Source organism: Lathamus discolor, chromosome 24, assembly GCF_037157495.1.
Source record: "Lathamus discolor isolate bLatDis1 chromosome 24, bLatDis1.hap1, whole genome shotgun sequence".
Lineage (NCBI taxonomy): Eukaryota > Metazoa > Chordata > Aves > Psittaciformes > Psittacidae > Lathamus > Lathamus discolor.
Genome location: NC_088907.1, coordinates 1,869,858 through 1,885,455, shown reverse-complemented (window position 1 = coordinate 1,885,455; position 15,598 = coordinate 1,869,858). Strand labels below are relative to the sequence as shown.

At 52.7% G+C, this 15,598-nt stretch overlaps 2 protein-coding genes across 2 annotated transcripts; both read right to left on the bottom strand.

Annotated features, from left to right (window-relative positions):
• Window positions 1–9,515: 9,515 nt before the first annotated feature.
• LOC136004141 (loricrin-like) lies at window positions 9,516–10,242 on the bottom strand. The gene is made up of 2 exons (XM_065660366.1): window positions 10,171–10,242; window positions 9,516–9,855 (listed from the first exon to the last, which is right to left on the bottom strand). Exon 2 carries the CDS (start codon window positions 9,834–9,836, stop codon window positions 9,516–9,518), a length of 321 nt encoding a protein of 106 aa, XP_065516438.1. The 5' UTR covers window positions 9,837–9,855; window positions 10,171–10,242.
• A 2,840-nt stretch (window positions 10,243–13,082) lies between these two features.
• LOC136004165 (loricrin-like) lies at window positions 13,083–13,436 on the bottom strand. The gene has a single exon (XM_065660428.1). The coding sequence runs from the start codon at window positions 13,434–13,436 to the stop codon at window positions 13,083–13,085; it is 354 nt and encodes a 117-aa protein (XP_065516500.1).
• Window positions 13,437–15,598: the final 2,162 nt, after the last annotated feature.

Sequence of the window (15,598 nt, the reverse complement as noted above, 5' to 3'; positions counted from 1 at the left end):
ATTATAGATATTAATTACATTTTTATTATATATATTATATAGTTCATTTTAATGTGCTTGTGGCTGCTAACATAAAACAAGAATACGCGTACGTGAAGCCTCAAGTCAAAGGTTCAGAGCATCTTAAGAGTGCTTAAACAGCAGTAAAATTGAGGCCCTTCAACGTGAAATTCCCTGGTGTTTCTTTCAATAGTCTCAAAATACAACTCCCCAAAGCTACAAAGGCATTAAATTCATCGGACTGGGCTAAGAGAGAATTCGGCTTGGCCATGCACTGCTAGGAACACTCATCTGTAAGACAGACAAAGGCAACCACGCATTTCAGCCAAACCACACTGTTAAATCAAGCACCGGGCTGAACAAATGAGAGAACAGATGTTGAAGAATGCCTCAGCTTCCTTTGGATTTGCTTTTTAAGCATAAAACCCCACAAGCAACAGCCTGGAGGTGCCAGCCCCTCTGCTCCAGATGGGAAAAGGTCTTTTCTGCACTGTTTATCATATATTTTATATATATATATATGTTATTATATATTTTTCTGCACTGTTTATCATATATTTTATATATATATGCTTATTATATATTTTTCTGCGCTGTTTATCATATATTCTATATATATATGCTTATATGTTTCTGCACTGTTTATCACATATTCTATATATATGCTTATTATATATGTTTCTGCACTGTTTATAATATATTCTATATATATGTTTATTACATATTTTTCTGCACTGTTTATCATATATTCTATATATGTTTATTACATATGTTTCTGCACTGCTTATTTTATATACATATTATATTACGTATAATAATTATAGAATCCCAGACTGGTTCGGGTTGGAAAGGGCTTTAGGATGATGTAGATGCAACCCCCCTGGTATGGGCAGGGCCGTGCCACCCTAGACCCTGTTGCCTAAGGCTGTGCCCAACCTGGCCTTGATTCATTACATTTCTACTGCCATCTAGGTGCTCGAAAGATAACTGTCCTACCCTGACACCACGTAGAACTAAAACCCCAGCTGTACCTACAAAAGGAAAAGGCTTTGTCCAACTTGCCCATGAGATTGTTACGAAGAAAGAGAGGAGAAACAGTCCAGAAGGCAGCAACAGGCAGCACTTTATCATAGATGAAAGTTCATCCTTGAAAGGGACATTCTTATCTATGGAGGGACCAGTTCAGGAACAGGGCATGCCCTGTTAACTGCTATCTTCCATCAGCTTTCCTGCACACTAAGGCAAATAGCACACTGACATGAATCAGGTATATAACTATATAGAGTGAATAAGTACAATAAAGCAAATCATATATATATGATTTATATATATGATTTATATATATGATTTATATATATGATTTATATATATGATTTATATATATGATTTATATATATGATTTATATATATGATTTATATATATGATTTATATATATGATTTATATATATGATTGATTTTTATATATATGATTTTTATATATACGATTTACTTTATATGTGTGTATGTATATAAAGTAAAGCACAGAGAAAAATGAGCAAAACATCAGATCATTACTGCATAGAGAGAACAGAGATTAAGGAGAAGCACATCACCCATCCCCACGGAATCATTACCCAGGCCCACACTTGCCGTTGCAGCCGATAGAATCTCAGGTCATTGGGGAAGTTCCTAAACCCTGCATCCACCCGTAGGTGAGGCGTCGGATTCGGCCACAAGAGGGTCCTGGAAAGAGGGTTTGGGAAAGCAACCGGCTTTATGCCACTGTTTGCTTGTGGGGCCGTGCAGTTTCTCATCCTCTCACTCTTGGCTGCACTGAGAGCGTTGGTCAGGCACTGCAGTGCAGCCAAGTGTGAAGGTCATAGAGCAGCTACCCCCTCGTGTTTTCCTGCCTCTTTCCAACAGTCACAATGAACATAAACCCGTGTTCTCTCTCTATATGTTCATATATAGATACACTCTACCAAATGCACTTTAACAAACCCCCCATACTTTGTTATGTCTCAGCCATGGCAGGAATCAACCCCTCAGCTGGGTTCCCATCCATCACTTAGTGCCTATTCCTGAGCCCTCAAACCTGGCTGCCGAGCCTCAGCTCCCTAAAACCTCTGCACTCGCCCTCTGCATCTGAGCCCATGGGCGCACCACTCAAACCGCGTGAGCCCCAAAACCAAGCCCCAGGAACAGAAAACTCTGCCCTGAAAGCAGCGCATCCCCGTCTGCATCCTCACCCCCTTCGCAGCCCCACGTCCCTACGGAGCATCCTTCTCTTATTGCTGCTTCAGACCCGACAGCTCCGGCAGCCCCAGCACCACCGGGGCCTCACCCCCCGTGCCCGGCCCCACTGCAGGAAGCCCCGACGGCAGCGGATGCTCGGCCCCACCGAGGAGCAGCCGAAAGCCGGATGGGGCCCGGCCTCCAGTAACCCCAGCACAACCGGGGCCGCTTCTCTCCCCTCTTCCCCAGCCCCAGGAGAGCGGAGGCTCCCTCCGGGGCATCCCCCCCTCCTACCCATCACCGGCTCCGCCGCCCCCAGCTCCCGCATGGTTAAAACCCGCTCCGGTCCGGCCTCTCCTTAAGCACCGCCCGGTCCCGGGCTCCTCCTTCCTCCCGGGCCGCCTCCATCCGCCTGCAGTCCCCTCCGTCCGCCCCTTCTGTTCGCAGCTCATCCCTGCTAAGGAAGAAAGGAGCAGGGCTCCAAGCCTGCGGGAAAGCTCCTAGGAAAGGACCTGGATTGATGGAGCTGAGCATGAGCAGCTTGCGCCCAGGCAGCCCCCAGCATCCCTGCCTGTACCAGCGCCAGTGCGGCAGCAGGGCCAGGGCAGGGATTGTGCCCCTGTGCTGGGCACTGGTGAGGCTGCAGCTTGAATCCTGTGTTCAGTTCTGGGGCCCTCACTACAAGAGAGACATTGAGGGGCTGGAGTGGGGCCAGAGAAGGGCAATGGGGCTGGAGCAGGGCCTGGAGCCCAAGTGTGATGGGGAATGGCTGAGGGACCTGGGGGTTCAGATGGAGAAGAGAAGGCTCAGGGGGGACCTGATGGCTCCTGACAGGAGGATGGAGCCAGGAGGGGCTGGGCTCTGCTCCCAAGGAGCAAGGGATGGGACAAGAGGAACCGGCCTCAAGCTGCACCAGGGCAGGTTTAGATGGAGCTGAGGAACAATTCCTGCCCCAGAGGGTGCTCAGGCATTGGAACAGGCTGCCCAGGGCAGGGCTGCAGGCACCGGCCCTGTGAGTATCCCCAAACCATGTAGACAAAGCCCTTAGTGCCATGGGTTAGCGATGTGCTGGGGAAGGGTTGGACCTGATGAGCTTAAAGCTCTTTCCAACCTGGTTGATTCTATGATCCTAGGAAAGGATAGAGAGGAGATTCGTCCTTCCTGCAGCGCTACTGCATCTATCTCATGCTCAGCAGCCTCTGGCACCTCCAGTCTCCAATCCCATCCATCACCTGGGAAATCCCAACAAACTGAGGGCACATCCTGGACAAGCAGGAACAAGGAGCTGCTCTGCAGGCACCATGCAGCCATACACTTTGCCCATTACAGAGAGGGGATGGAGGGTGGGAGGGATGCAGGTATCTCAGTCAGAAGGAAAAACCACAGACAGGTTATTACAACATCCCAAATCCCAGCAAAGCCCTCAGGGGGATGCATCAACAGAGAGAGCAGTTCCCTGGCAGTGTTCAAGGCTGGGTTGGACACAGGGGCTTGGAGCAAGCTGCTCTAATGGAAAGGGTCCCTGCCCATGGCAGGGGTTAGAGCTGGATGAGCTTTAAGGTCCCTTCCAGCCCTCCTCTCTCACACTCCCTTATCAACACGACCACATCAGCTCTTCTTACCTGCATCCTACAGGGAGCAGCACCACATTTCCTCCAGGGTACAGCTCCAATTGTGAGTGCAAATAAACGTTAAATCCTCCTTCTGTTCCTATCCGGGGGGGGGCTGCATCCCACCTTCCTCTCCCTGAGCTTTGCCCTGGTGCGGTGCAGTGCCATCAGCTCGTATTTGAACCCCACTGAAGGACTATGTCCCATCAAAACAGCTTTGGAATAAGCTCCTCACAGTGCTGACCCCATCCCAAAGTCTGGAGAAAGAAAGGCTGGACCTTCCAGGGCTGGCCTATATGAGTGACCCTGCAACGAGGAGATGTGATCCAGCTGGGGCTGAGCTGTGCCTCCCTGCTGGGACCCAGCATCCCCATCCTGCCTGGTCCCCCTGCCCACCCCAGCCCCTTCCCACCCACTGTTGACCTCCTTCCCCTACTTCAGCCCCCATTCACCCCCACAGACCCCTCTACATGGGGCCAGCAGCCCAGTGCTGACACAAGAAGGGTTGTGCCATGCCCATCCCTGTGGTGACAGGGGTCTTTGATGCACCGTGTTCATTATCAGTGTAGGGATGCTGATAAGGATGAGCCACAGTGGGGCAAAACTGGTCAGTCCTGGGGTGCTGGTGAGGCCCATGGCCAGGAGCTGCCCCACCACCGTGGGTGCTCAGAGCCCAGCAAAGCCAGGCTGACGCTGCTGTGGATGGGGACGTGCTGCCACGGGATGGCACCGTGGTGGCAGCAGGCTCTGTGGGAAGGGCCTGGCTCAGGGTGATTCAGAGCAATTTGCTCCTAATTCCCCTCGTGTCCTAAGTGGAGGGAGGAGCAGGGTGGTTGTAGGTGCCATTGCCATGCGTTGCCCTCCCGCCCTGTGGAAGTGCTTCCTGCCCAGTGCATGGCTTCTGGGCCATCATGCCTGGTCACCCCCAAGCATCATCCAGGTCCTTCCCATGTGGGACAATGCACTACTCCCATGGCAGAGAAATGCTCTTCCAGCATCGTTCATACAGAGATGGGGACCTGCCAACACAGAGCCTTAACCCCTGCGCACTTGGGCATTGGCATGAGGCCTCAGTGCCATGCGTTAGTGGTGGCCTTGGGGTAATGGTTGGGCTTGATGATCCTGAAGGTCTTTTCCAACCTGGTTGATTCCATGATTCCATGACACCAGTGAATGAGCTCCTTTGCATCTCTACCAAGGGCATAGCCAGGAGCAGAAGGCTCTCTAGCTCATGGAAGAGACACCATGGCGATGCTATTCTCTCTATGGGGTTCGTGTTATGCAGCACGGCTGTGCCCCCAAATTGGGGTGCATTATGCTGCTGCCTGTGCCCAGTATATCCCAATACAGCCCTGAAGTGGCTGGGGCTCTCCCAACCCCTCCAGCTCCAGGGACCCATAAAGCCGTGAGAGCAGCCCTTGGGCTGATGCAGCTTCCGCACCGCTGCGCCTCGCTGCAGAGGGCCTGCAGGGACTTGCTGCCTCTCCTCCCTCTTGTCCAAGTGAGCCCCAGACCATGGGGCTGCCTCTCAGCCACAACCCACTTCACGGCAGGGACGGGGGAGGCAAAGGTTGGCTCCAGCAACCCCTCCTCTCCCAACCACGCTGCTGCCAGCCCAGCCCTGGGAAGACCGGTGCGGAGAGTGATCTCATCTGCCTTTGTACCCTATCTGCAATCTTGGGATGGTGCCTGAGCCCGTAATGAAGGCTGGCACACCCTTCCGAGCTCCTTACACCCCCTTCCCAGCTCAGCAAACCTGGGGTCATTGACTTCTTGGGAGACCGCATGGAGATGGATGAGCGCCGAGCATCGCGCAGCCCCTCCGCCTGGGGCTCCAAGGGGTCCCTGGGGTAACGTGGCCCCATGATGTGCTCCATCAGGGCTGAAATGCAGCCTGGCACCAAAGGCATGGTGCTGGGATGGGTGGTGGCTGGCCCTGTGCCATTCCCATGTGTAGTAAGGGAGTCTTCCATGGGAGGGAGCTCGTAGCCACGTTGTTGGCTATGGGCACCCGGGGCTGTCTCCACTCTGTTGTCACTCTTTGAATGGGGCTGCCCTGTTTGAAAAGCAGCTTTCTCCTTCCTCGTGGTGGGCAGACGTGACTGCAGTCTGTGGCCAGTGGCAGCCCACATGAGACGCATGAGGACAGTGTCAAAACTAAGCTTAAACCGAGTTTTCTTCAGGAAGACTTTTTGTCTATGACATTTCCTACACTTCGGTGTTGCAAAGCCCCAGGAACTCACAGATCGTACAATTATGGGATGGTTTGGGCTGGAAAGGAGCTTGAAATCATCTAATTCCAACCCCCTGCCATGGGCAGGGACACCTTCCACTAGAGCAGGGTGCTCCAAGCCCCTTCCAACCTGGCCTTGAGCACTGCCAGGGATGGGGCAGCCACAGCTTCTCCATTCAACCCATTCTAGTTCCTAGGACCTAAATCCCCCCTGTTTCAGTTTGAACCCATCACCCCTTGTCCTATCACTGGTGAAGACCCCTCTCCAGCATCCTTGTAGCCCCCTTCAGACACCGGAAGCTTCTTTGAGGTCCCCATGCATCTTCTCCAGGCTGAACAGCCCCAACATTTTCAGCCTGTCGTCTATGGGAGCTGCTCCAGCCCCTGCTCATCCTCATGGCCCTCAATCACTTTGGTTGTAAAAGGGGGAAAAAGCCTTTTGGGGGAAGTTAAATGCAAATTTATGCATAGGAAGAGAGGTTCTGGTTTGTTCTTTTGCTGTTGATCCGAGGAGGTCCAACCCCAGTGCAAAACCCTATGTAAAACCCTGCACTCCCTCAGTTCAGGTCCCTGCGTAACGCCCATGGAAAGCAGAGCTGCGCACTGACCTACATACACCTTTCCCAGGCACGCTGGTAAACATCCTCCCGGGGGAAGGATAATGAGGGAGGCTCCTTGGGGAGCGCAGCAATTCCAGAGAACAGGAATGACCGGAAGAAATCCTCACCCTCCACCCACTCCTGAACAGCCCGCAAGGAGCTTGCTCCGAGCTGCTGCTACCGGTCCCATCCGCGCCCGTCGGCTGGTTGATGCAGGTGAACGGGGTGAGTCTCTGAGGGTTCTTTTGGGGCTTGAAAGGAGCTTTTATGGATTTAGGGTCATTTTGTAACCGGGGCACCGGGGTCTAAAGGCACAAGAGCAGGATGAGCTGGTTGGGCTCCCTCCGCCCAGCCCTGAGTGGAGAAACGGCACTTTCCTTCTGCTGCAAGAGCTGATTCATCCAACCCAACAAGTGCCTGTGATGGCTACAGGGAGCTTCAGCCTTTTAATTTAAGCAGGGACAGGGAAAGTGGGGAAATGAAGTGAATTGAGGTGAAAGTCCTGGGGAACCTTCAGCATAGGGAGGCTTTGCCTTTAGGAAGGCTGGAAGTGAACTGAATGTAGTTTGAGCTATTGGAAATGAAAGTAGGGGTTTTCCTACAGATCCATCCCTTGCCACCTTGTCGTGTCCTCAATGCCTCCCCTTTCCAGGACTGGAGACATGTCTAAGCTCATTAAAGCCATCGCTGACATGATGGAGAGTTACCAGGGCAATGCCAAGAAGGGGAAGAAATCTGAGCCCTTCAGTAGAAGTGAGTTCAAGAAGCTGATTCAGCAGGAGTTTGCTCCAGTCAAGGTAATTGTATGGCCTTGAGGGTGCAAAGGTGGATGGCAAAGGTGCTGGGCTGATATTTAGGGGTGGTTGGGGGCGATGAGGGGTTCTGCAGCACCCACCCCACATCGGGCTCTGTGCATCCTCCTTTGCTCGCTGCAACTCTCCTTTTCGCTGCATTGCCCTTGCAATAAGGGGACCTGGCCTTCACTTCACCACCTTGCCCCTTTGGGAAGGTCTGATGTGCTCCTGTCCCCTCAGAGGTCACCCACCAGCAAGTACAGATACATCACCAGCCCGCCAGATTCGGACACCGAGCCCATCAACAAGAAGAAGAGGGGCTCTACCAAGCGCTGTGTGTACTGAAGGGTGGCTGCTGCTGCTCCTGGGGCACAGGGATGGGGAGGTAAGGAGGAGCTCAGGGGATGCAGCACGCAAGCATTTGCATTGCCTTTGTAGATGGGGACAGATCCTTCCTCGGGACCAGTGTCACCCCAAGCTGGTGTGGTGGTTGTGGGTGAATTCCTCCATAGGTTTTCTTCCCTCTCTTATAGGATCCCTCACTTGCCCTGTGAGCGAAGGGCAGAAGCACCAGCAGCATGTGGGCATGGTGTGATCACCTCCTGGGCTCCCTCTGCTCCCTCAGTGCAGGCAGTGCCTGTCCTTGCCCTGGTGGTGGTGAAGATGTGAAGACCATGCCCTGCTCCATGTGTTACCTCCATGAGGCAAAAATAACCCCAGGTCTCTTGTTTAGTCCTGATGCTCCACGGGTGTCTGTTTGGGGTGCTTTGCAAATGCAGTTTGAAGGCTGGGTGGGTTCGGGGGCAGATTTGCTGCTTTCTTCTCATCGATGTAACGGCAGAGCCATGGCTGACCCATCAACCCCTTCCTCTGTGAGCTCCTTTTGGTGTTAACGGGTAGAAAGTGAGAAATCGCTAGGCAATAGGGCTGGAATGAGCTGTGCAATTAGTTGACTCAGGCTGGAAACTCATCTTGAACAGAGAGTGGCAATTCTTCAGGGCAAACGGGAGGTCTATGGCTGGGAGTTCATCCCTATGGCTATGGAGTTCATCCTATGGCTATGGAGTTCATCCCTAGCTCATTGGAAGTCAACAGCAGGGTTCCCATGGGTGTGCAAGGGGACCAGAAATGCTCTGCAGAGTGTAGAGGGTGTTTGTACCTATGTCTTTGTGTAATGAACCTGCACAAAGACAGGTTAGTAGCAGTATAGTACAGGTAGTGCTACTAGTAGTGAGTGGCAAGAGGAGGAGGAAGCAGGACTGCATTACTCAGCCATGCTAGGTCAAGCTAATGAGTGCAGGATCTGGGCCTTCAGCTGAAGGGGTTAATACATCACCTGCCTTACCTGTGATGTTTCTGCATTGCAAAGATCCCAAAGGAATATTTTTGGGGCTTATTTTTCTCTTTCTTACATGAATGATTGTAATATCATCAAAACCCAATAAAAACCATCCAACATGATGCCTGTCCGAGCTTCCCTGGGTAGGAGGTGGCTCAAAGCTGTTGTGATGGGGAAGTCTCAATGGGGTGGGGCAGGAATGCAAAGCACTGGGGGTGTGGGGGCATGGGGGACACCCCTAATTGGTGACATTGGTGTGGGATGGGGAGATACTTTTGTGCTTTCTCATCACCTGGGATTCATCGGTCTCAGCTGATGGTTGTGAGGACCCAGGGGTGATCCACACCAACTGTGGCCTGTGACTGGAGCATCACGAGGGCTGGGGGAGAAAGCAGCTCTGCACGACTGGCATGAGCATGTTTGTTAATCTCATTGAGCCCCTGTATGGAAAACAGGGATGAGGAGGTTAAGGAAACACCAACACAAGAGAAGTCTTGCGAACTCAATGCTTTATTGTCTCATGGGCGCCTCATGGGGCCAAAGCACAGCCTGGGTCATCAGGCAGAGGTGGCAGCAGGGACCACAAGTGATGCCCCTTCCCCAGGGAGCGATGGTCCTGGAGGGCAAAGGAGAGGGTTTGCAGCCCGGGGCTTGCAAAGCTTTGGGGAGACCAGAGGGAGCTGGTCCATGCGTGGCCTTTGCTGCTGGAGCCATTGGATGCTCCATCACTTCATCTTCTGCGAGGGCAGCTGGTGGACCTGCTGCTGCTGCTGCTGTTGCTGCTGCTGGTGGTAATGGTACTGGACCTGTGGCTTCCCGTGACAGCCACCACCACCGGAGCTATGGCATCCACCGCTGCCACCGGAGCTGTGGCAGCCACCGCCACCACCGGAGCTGTGGCATCCACCGCCGCCACCGGAGCTGTGGCAGCCACCGCCGCCACCGGAGCTGTGGCAGCCACCACCGGAGCTGTGGCAGCCGCCGCTGCTCTGCCGGGTGTAACGCTCCTGTTTGTGGCACTGGTCCCTGTCCTGGCGGGAGCACATGGCTGTGGTTTGGGGTGATCTGCTGGGAGAGGAGAGCTGTCAGGCGCTGCTGCGTGTCCCATCACCCCCATTGCTGACCCTGCGCCTGTCCCGTTTGCAATCCCACCCCCAGCACTGCTGTGCAGGATCCCCAGGGCCTGGAGCATCGCCTGATGGAGGATTCCAACAGCGGCTTGCTATGGCCCAGCAGAAGACAGGTCCTCACCTCCCTCCATGCATCCCACCACCCTGCAAGCATCCCGGCAGTGGGGTTTGCGTTGAACCTGTGTTCTGCATCCCATGCAAGGAAACCAGGACCCAGAGAAGGAACATCCATCCGTGCGGCCAGACTTACCTGAGCTTGGGAGGAAAGCAAGCAGAGGGAATGGAGATCCGAGGGACAGGAGCAGTTTTATAGAGATCTGGGATCCCTTTCCCCGGAAATGAGACAACTCTCTGTCACAGTCAGCTATTAGTTTAATACCCAATCCCCATCAAACCGCCCTCTGTTTACATTGCTCGCTTGACTCATTCCTGATGGCTATCATTCCTTCTCTATCTGTTTCCTGGGTGCCACATCAGTATCTAATTGCCAGCCTCACCTGCCTGTAATAGGAAAAACCGTGGGTGCCTGCGTTTCCAAAGGCTCAGCTCGTTGAGATGTGTTTTGTTCAATGAAATCCAGGTATAATTATAGCCCTGTCCCATAAGGCTCTGCTCTCAAAATCTAATCCCTGCTATTGAGGTGGCACCAGATAAAACCAGAAATAATCCAGGTAAAAAGGAGTGTAAAGTTGTTCCTTCTTCTTCCATAGATGATCTGATGATCTTCCGCAGGTGATCATAGAGACTGAAAGAGGTGCCACAGCCGTGGGTACAAAGTCCTCCTGGGCTTCCTCTAGAGAAGGTCTCACGTATTCAGCAGGGGATTTTGAGCTCCCCTCCTTGACCTAAAGGGTGTGAATTCCCCCCAAAAGGCACCTGAGCAGCCAGGAGATGGTCTTGGGGACTGCTGAAGCCCTGCTATGTTCACATACATCAAAGCAAGGTCATCGAGTGCTTCATTGACAAAGATGAGCTATTTCCATCCTCTTAATGACAAAGATCAGGAAATGAAGACTGAGGAATTAAAAGACCCTTTTGGTGCTGCCTGCTTCATTGGTCCATCTTCTGGAGCTCCAGAGACGGCCCTTCCTTATAGCCATGTCCTGGTTGGAAAGCTTCACCATCCCTCAGCACTTTGAAGTGCGTTTATCTCCAGAGGCCACAGCTCCTTATTTACAGGGTAAAGGCAAGAAGCCTGAGACGTAGAAGATAACGTTGGGAGCCATGCAAACAGATGTGGAGATCCACCTTGCTGCTTTGGCAGCTCTTAGTGGGAGGAAGGGACAGCACCAAAGCTTGGACTGTTTGAGCTGAAAGCTGTGTCCCAAGACACACGTCAACTAGTGCCATTATCACTTATTATATATCAATGTATCAATTATTTATCAATTATTCATCAATTATTCTATATCAAGCTGTACCAGGGAGGTTTAGATGGAGATGAACAATTCCTTCCCCAAAGGGTGCTCAGGCATTGGAACAGGCTGCCCAGGGCAGGGCTGCAGTCACCGTCCCTGCAAGTGCTCCCAAACAGTGTAGACAAAGCCTTCAGTGCCATGGGTTGGTGGTGGCCTTGGCAATGCTGGGGAATGGTTGGACTGGATGATCCTAAAGGTCTTTTCCAACCTGTTTGTTCTATGATTCTATGGTTCTCTGTCATTCTGCTCAGCATCACTAGTGGCACTGAAAATTAACTCCTTCCTGCTTCTCCAGACAGACACCCACAGTCAAAGTCTTGAGCTGGCCTCAGGGTCCCTGTGTCCTGCCCATGGCCCAGATCGAGCAGAGGGGGATGTGGTGACCATGGGCTGAAACCTGCCCTAGGGCATGACCAGCTCACATCTATCACATACGTATGGATACTGGAACTGTCCATCAGGAGCCTCCCAGCTGGTGGCGATGGTGTCTGTCTATCCAAGGGGGTAGTGATGGGGAAGATTGCAAAGCATTCACTGAGGTCACAGAAACCGGTGCCTGCACTTGTAATTAGCAGAGGAACTGGGCAGACACCCACTGAGAGCTGTGTGCGCTGCAGGCAAAAGCCATCAGGCTGCTGGAGCAAGTGCGTGCATGCACTGAAGGGGCTGGTTCCGCTGTGGGCTGAACACTACGTCCACAGGGCTTCTTGCTGCTGCTACGTGCATCCCTCCCACCAGCCAGAAGAAAAAGCAGTGACTAAAGTCTCAAGGACAAATGCATTGCTGGGCATGAGTCCCGTGCAAGCGGGTTTTGTCTTTTGTGGAGGATATTGTGTCTTGCCCATGTCAGGGGTGATGCTCTGCACAGGAAGGTTTAATGCTCGTTTGCTTTACAGGTGATGATCTCACTCATTCAATGAGAAAGGACAATGGGAGGATTTGCAGTTTCAAGTTTGCTCTGCAGTCCTCAGCCTCCCCAGTGTCTTAGTTCAGCTTTCAAAAGCAGAAACCACATCAGAACGGCACCAGAGAAGCCTCTGTCCTTTTTCATTGAGGTTACAGGAAAAAAAGAGACCTTTAAACGCTCAAAACCCTCATAGGCAAAGAAAAGGAGCCTCAACAAATAGGACTTGTGATTGCTTGGGATGAATGCGGTTGCACTGCCCGGCTCCCCTCACCCAAGGGGATGGATTTGGCTTCTCTCTCTGCCAGCTCTTCCCTTGACTCTTTGCATCCCTTATTCCGGCCCATGGAGGCAGATAGGTGCTAAGTTCAGCATGATGAGCTCCAGAAAACACAAGAAGTAAAGAATTCACTGAATTAAATGGCATAGATTTATGCAGCAATGTCATTTGTTTTCCTTGTGCACCCATGCTGAAGGGCTGGGTGCTTTCCTTTCCCCTGGTTAAGATATATGAACTGCAAGTAACTGTAGAGGTCTTATATTGCCCTACACCCAGTTGTGCCCCTGTAACATGAACATTAGGATGAGGAGTTTAAGGAAACACCAACACAAGGGAAGTCTTGCTAACTCAATGCTTTATTGTCTCATGGGCACCTCATGGGGCCAAAGCATGGTCTGGATCATCAGGCAGAGGCAGCAGGGACCACAGGTGATGCCCCTTCCCCAGGAAGCTGGAGGGCAGAGAAGAGGGTTTGAAGCCAGGCAGCCCCAAAGCTTTGGGGAGACCAGAGGGAGCTGGTCCATGCGTGGCCTTTGCTGCTGGAGCCATTGGATGCTCCATCACTTCATCTTGTGTGAGGGCAGCTGGTGGATCTGCTGCTGCTGCTGCTGCTGGTAGTGGACCTGTGGGATGCCATGGCAGCTGGAGCCACCGGAGCTATGGCATCCACCACTGCCACTGGAGCTGTGACAGCCACCGCCGGAGCTATGGCAGCCGCCACCGCCGGAGCTATGGCAGCCACCACCACTGGAGCTATGGCAGCCACCACCACCGGAGCTATGGCAGCCACCACCACCGGAGCTATGGCATCCACCACCAGAGCTGTGGCATCCACCACCGGAGCTGTGGCATCCACCACCGCTGCTGTAGCGCTCCTGCTCATGGCACTTGTCCCTGTCCTGGCGGGAGCACATGGCTGTGTTTTCAGGTGACCTGCAGAGAAAGAGGAGCTGTCAGGGGCTTTCCTTCCCTGCTTCTGCTCTTCCAGGGCAGGGAAGTCTGGAGGTACCTTTATCCGCTCTTACCCCGATCCCCACAATCATCTCTAAGCCTCGTGCCAGCTTCTCACCACCCGCGGGATTGTCCCACCAAAGCCATAGCCAAAGACACTCAGAGCATCCGGAGCAACTGAGCAAGGCGACCGTGGCTTTCCAGAGCGGACCCGTATTGCTCCCAGAGAGAGAAGAACAACACCCCAGAGGCTCCCTCCAGGCCCTTATCTCTCTGTTCTCGTCCAGCACCCTCAGCACCCCACGTCCCTGCTCACAGAGCAAGCCCCAACCTAGTCCAAGGTGCACAAACCCATCTGCCTCCCGTGCTGCATCCAGCCCCAGAGCCCCACAGCATCGCTGCGCTTACCTGAGATGCTCGTGCAGCAAAGGAGCAAGGAGGGAATGAAGCTTCCCGGGCTGGGATCGCTTTTATACCCAATCTGTGCACCCCACATGGAAAGGAAGCACCTCCCTGTCGCAGAGATCTGATAGTTCGTTTGATTTGTTGATGGCTTTTTTTTGGCCTCCCCACTCCACAGGTTGCTGGTGTGACTCACCCCATCTGTGTTGGGTATCGCCTCCTTATAGGTCGTCATTCCTGTGCCGCAGAAACACTTAATTGCCAGCTCTACCTGTGCTTAGTTCCAATGGGGGAGTGATGTGGGTGGCCCTGGTCTCCACATCTGTGCTGGTTTGGTTTTGGTGTTTGGGAGTGCTTTGTGTTTGGAGGGGGGAGATGAGGTTGTACACCGAAATCACACCATCCTTTTGAGACGCTTTGAAGTGATCTAGTCCTGCCAATGCACATAAAGCCAGAGGGTGCCTGCAAGTAGATGCTGGAGTGGGGCCAGAAAAGGGCAATGGAGCTGGTGCAGGGCCTGGAGCACAAGTGTGATGGAGAATGGCTGAAGGACCTGAGGGGTTTAGATGGAGAAGGCTCATGGGGACCTTATTGCTCCCTACAACTGCCTGACAGGAGGATGGAGCCAGGAGGGGCTGGGCTCTGCTCCCAAGGAACAAGGGATGGGACAAGAGGAACCGGCCTCAAGCTGCACTGGGAGAGGTTTAGGTTGGATATTGGGAAGAGTTTATCCACCTAAAGGATACCCAGGCATTGGAACAGGCTGCCCAGGGCAGTGCTGCAGTCACCGTCCCTACGGGTGTTCACACACCGTGGAGATGAGGCCCTTTGTAACATGGGTTAGTGGTGGCCTTGGCAGTGCTGGGGAAGAGTTGGACTTGATGAGCATAAAGGTCTTTTCCAACCTGATTGATTCAATGATTCTATGATTCTAAGTGCCAATAGCACTTTGGCATGGTAGAGAACTCTTCCTTAACATCAATTTGACTGTGACCACTGTTGGCTCATTTCTCTTAAAAGCAGCTGAAACATCGAATCATAGAATAGTTAGGGTTGGGAAGGACCTTGAGACCATCTGAAGATCACCCAGTTCCAACCCTCCTGCCATGGTGAAGAGAGATTGAAGCCAGCTCCTATGGAGGACATGGAACTGTTGGAACAAGGCCAGAGGAGGCCACGAGGATGATCAGGGGCTGGAGCACCTCCCATATGAAGACAGGCTGAGAAAGTTGGGGCTGTTCAGCCTGGAGAAGAGAAGGCTGCGTGGGGACCTCATAGCAGCTTCCAGTGTCTGAAGGGGGGCTATAGGGATGCTGGGGAGGGACTCTTCATCAGGGACTGTAGTGACAGGACAAGGGGTAACGGGTTAAAACTTAAACAGGGAAGTTTAGATTGGATCTAAGGAGGAAATTCTTTCCTGTTAGGGTGGTGAGGCACTGGAATGGGTTGCCCAGGGAGGTTGTGAGTGCTCCATCCCTGGCGGTGTTCAAGGCCAGGTTGGATGAAGCCTTAGGCGACATTGTCTAGTGTGAGGTGTCCCTGCCCATGGCAGGGGGGTTGGAACTGGATGATCTTGAGGTCCTTTCCAACCCGAACTGTTCTATGATTCTATGAATCTTTTCTGTTGGTCAAACCTTTCCTGCTGTTGCAAGAAGGCCCAAAAGCAGCTGGGATTCTTATTTCTGGAAGGGGGAAGACTGATCCTAAGTTAGGGATCCAGGAT